Here is a 3,640-nt window from a genome sequence, read left to right on the forward strand (position 1 = left end):
GGAAAGGAAGGGGAAGGCTTTATGTGCTGTTAATGGATGGGATGACTCGAGCGAGGGCGGACGACCAGCTTAGGCGCCAGCCCAGCCATCCCATCCCATCCACTACGACACTACCGTCGAGTCGGCCGCCCAGCCATCGGGCGAGCGAGCGAGCAAGAGCAAGCGGCGCGGACCAGGCACCAGGCAGGCAGCAGAGCAGAGCAGAAGCGCCAGCGGAGTGTTGAGTCAAGCAAAGCATCAAGTGATCTCGTCTTCGTCTTCGTCTCCGTCCGCCGCGTCTCGGGCTGATGGAGAAGGGCGCAGGCAGCAGCAGGAAGAAGCATGAGTTAAGGGAGCCCAAGGGGACTGTCGACACTGTCTTACCTGACACAGACCTCAGCCGGCGAGGGTTGGCGAGGTCATCGAACCAACTCTTGCGAGCAGAGGATGGCGATGGCGATGAAGAGTGGAGAGAGAGGACAGCGAGAGAGGAGAGTGTTGACCTTGATGTCGATGTTGATGTCGATGTTGATGTTGTTGTTGATGTTGTTGTTGATGAAGTTGACGTTGATGAAGTGAAGTCGAGGAGGTGAGGTCGATGAGGCCAAAAGCGGAAAAGCGGGCTGAAGTGGCAGAAAAGCAGCTTCTTGCTCTCGATCTCTCTCTCTCTCGCGTACGCTGTGTTATTTTAGTTATTTTAGTTATTATTACTTTGCTGCCAAAGCCTGCTTCAAGCCACTGCTGACTGCTGACTGGCCTTCCTGAATCTTCCTTGCCGGAGCGACTTTGCTTTTGCGGGGAAAGTCGGTGGGCAGCGATGTCACCGCAAAGTGGCCACCAGGCAGGGAGGCTTCTTGGTCGAGAGGCTGGGTTGTTCGAGTTGGTAAGTTGCACAGTCTCGACTACTGAGGATAAATATAAGCTAAGGGATCCCAGGCATAGGCAGCTCGTCGAGATGAATAGATAGTGAACTAGCTGGTTTACTACGTCTCTGTTCCTAGGACGGGTAGCTGTGCCGTGGGAGAAAAGAGAGGGACTCCAAGGGTACCTAAACTCGCTCGGGGCGAAACTGCACGCATCATTCCACCTGCAAGACATCCACCTATGGAGTAAACATATAGCTACCTGCTTATTTTAGTCTGGTGCTGATGATACGTAGCCGGTCCCCTAATCCCCGATTATAGACTGATGGGTAAACCTCTATCAACCCCAGTCAAGTGATTTCAATACGTTAAATACTAATAACTTATAAATATCGTAGTTTTACATGGACTTTTCGCTCCTCAGTCGATTCGGTCTCCAGATATTTGGCCGACTATCCGTAGGTAGCTGTATAACTACCGGAACTGGATAGAGATAACAAAGCATGCTACGGAGTATGCATTCGATATGAAAGATATGCTCACAGCATCATGTTAGTTAGCCACGAGTGGGTCAACTAGAAAACCAGGCTTATCTACAGTAAGTAGCTCTCTTCTAATCCCAGAGTGAGGCTAACATTTGTGGTAAAACCGGCCCTGCTAGTTCTGCTTGGAGTTATGCCACAGGATAAGAGTTATGCAACCCAGCGTGCTACGTCGGTCGTCCGGCTAGAATCAGAGACGTTGGTCAGCATCACTCGACGAGGCACAGAGAGACGCGAGTGAAAACTCTGGCGATCATCCACCAGGACATAGTTCTGTAACGGTGTCGCCGTTGTGGTCCGTCAAGAGTCAAGAGTTTGCCCCCTCATAGCCTCGCTGCATGGCGTTTGCCAACCAACAAAGAAACCGTGTTATTTTCCCCCTTCCCTTTGCGACCAAGTGCCTGAAAATAGAACTTGTCCTCCCAATAATAATAACCAAATGACGATTACTTGTTTGCTGTGAAAATTTATCATGCTTCATACTTGGCGAACGCTGAAGAAAGACGAGAAAAATGGCGGGTCGACCGAGCGCGACTTCTCCGCCCACCAAGTTCCCCCGCAAAAGCGAAGTCACTCTGGGTCACGCCAGCACTTCCCACCTAGTTAGGTTAACATCCTTACCTAATCATCTTACCTAAGCAGTTTGCACCCACTGAGAAAGTCGCCTCCGAAAGCTTCCGTCCCTTGTCGGCCGGGGCCGGAGCCGGGGGCGGGCGAGGCTTATCAGTCACGTGGACAGTTATATTATGTAAGCAATGCTAGGCCGAAAGAGGCATGACAGCCGTAGGCTCCACTTCGCGGCGAGATAGCCAATAGAAAGACAGAGCCTCATCAGATTCCACGTCGGGTTAGATCGGCTGCGGAGATCGATCTAAGTAAGTAAGTATTAGGTAAGCAAGAACAAGGCCCTAGCTCTATGTAATGGTAAGTGCATGGTAGAGCTGGATGGGTAGCAGTAACTACTTTAGACCCTCCCAGAGGAGCGACAGCTGTCTAATTGTTAGTTAATTCACTATTGACTGACAGCCTAGTCGATGGAAGGAATATATCAATTACATGCGGGGGGTAAATGAACACCCTCCAACCAAGAGGCTGATAGTGGGCAATCAACCAACTAGAAGCTTAACCAGACGTCAAACATGAAGTCTGTCTTATTTGGCTCTCGACGACAAGCAAGAGGAAGCAGAGGATGGTCAGCTTGATTTCCATCTCAAGGCCAATAGTTACCACCACGCCCACGCCGAACTATATTCGTTCAGAAAATATTTACTCATATCTAGCTATACCGGACGGGTGCAAATTGACCAAACAATCCAACAATATCCAGGGCAAGGTATCGATATTCTAAGGAAAGAACGAGTAAATACTAGATTAAATGTCCACCAGCAGCTATTATAATATAATGTTCACGTCTCTTCAAAGGATAGAGGTCTATGCCTTTTGCTTCCCCTTGCAGGTCGTCTTGTGGTTCGCCCAGTCATGACGTTGATGTTCAGTTCCACAATACGCTACCTTCTTACAACCCAGGCATAGCTTTCCAGGGGCAGAGCATACGACGCATTTCTTCTCCGGACCCGTCTGGGGCTCTGGTTTAGGCTGGGGCTTTGGGTCGGATTCGGACGAACTTGGTCCTGTTGTGTCTTGTCGCTGCTGTTGGCTTGCGGCTTGATCAGAAGCTTCACCTTCGTCGCTTACATCTTTATTCTCTGGTTTCTCCTTAGTAGTGGTAGCAGTGTCCGTAAATTTCGCCGGCTCGCCATTGATGTATAGCAGTGGCTCGCTAGGAGGACTAAACTCTTCGTCCGACGTTTCCTTTTGTTGTTCCTGAGAGCCTGCCTCTTCCTCTAGTGTGTCAACGTCAACGTCAGGCTTGCCTGCAACAGATGACTTCCCATTTGTTGGGGTTTGTGCCCGTGGTTCTTGAAGGGCCCCCGGTCCATGATCCTTGTCCTCACCGAAATCATTCTCCTTCGTCCAGCGAAGGGGGCTTTGCTCAACGTGTGCAGTCCAATCTCGTTTCTCCCCTTCAGACATCGTGTACGTGAACCATTCGGGAAACCAATCTCTTCGACGTCGCTCCTGGCGCCAAAGCAGGCCAAGCTCAATTTCACATTGCAAAGAAGCCATTTGGCGAAGCCACAACAGGCGCGACTAGAAAAAGTACAGGTGTTAGTCGCATAATCAAGGTATTGTAAGGTATTGCTAGTAGTACGTGCTTAATATGCAGTTAGACTTACTTGTTCATCTGCACTCTTA

At 50.0% G+C, this 3,640-nt stretch overlaps 2 protein-coding genes across 2 annotated transcripts in view; one reads left to right on the forward strand and one right to left on the reverse strand.

Annotated features, from left to right (window-relative positions):
• Positions 1-287: 287 nt before the first annotated feature.
• Positions 288-1,092, forward strand: TERG_08247 (uncharacterized protein; the record flags this gene model as incomplete). Its single annotated transcript, XM_003231110.1, has 2 exons — positions 288-568; positions 981-1,092. The coding sequence occupies 2 exons, from the start codon at positions 288-290 to the stop codon at positions 1,090-1,092; spliced, it is 393 nt and encodes a 130-aa protein (XP_003231158.1).
• Positions 1,093-2,090: 998 nt separating this feature from the next.
• The window catches only part of TERG_08982 (uncharacterized protein), a 5,521-nt gene continuing 3,971 nt past the window's right edge, over positions 2,091-3,640 (reverse strand). The window contains exon 2 of the mRNA XM_047749025.1: positions 2,091-3,535. Coding sequence (XP_047604903.1) covers positions 2,816-3,535 — 720 coding nt within the window. The 3' untranslated portion in view covers positions 2,091-2,815. The remainder of the gene's footprint in view (positions 3,536-3,640) is intronic.

Source organism: Trichophyton rubrum (genome assembly GCF_000151425.1).
Source record: "Trichophyton rubrum CBS 118892 genomic scaffold supercont2.13, whole genome shotgun sequence".
NCBI lineage: Eukaryota > Fungi > Ascomycota > Eurotiomycetes > Onygenales > Arthrodermataceae > Trichophyton > Trichophyton rubrum.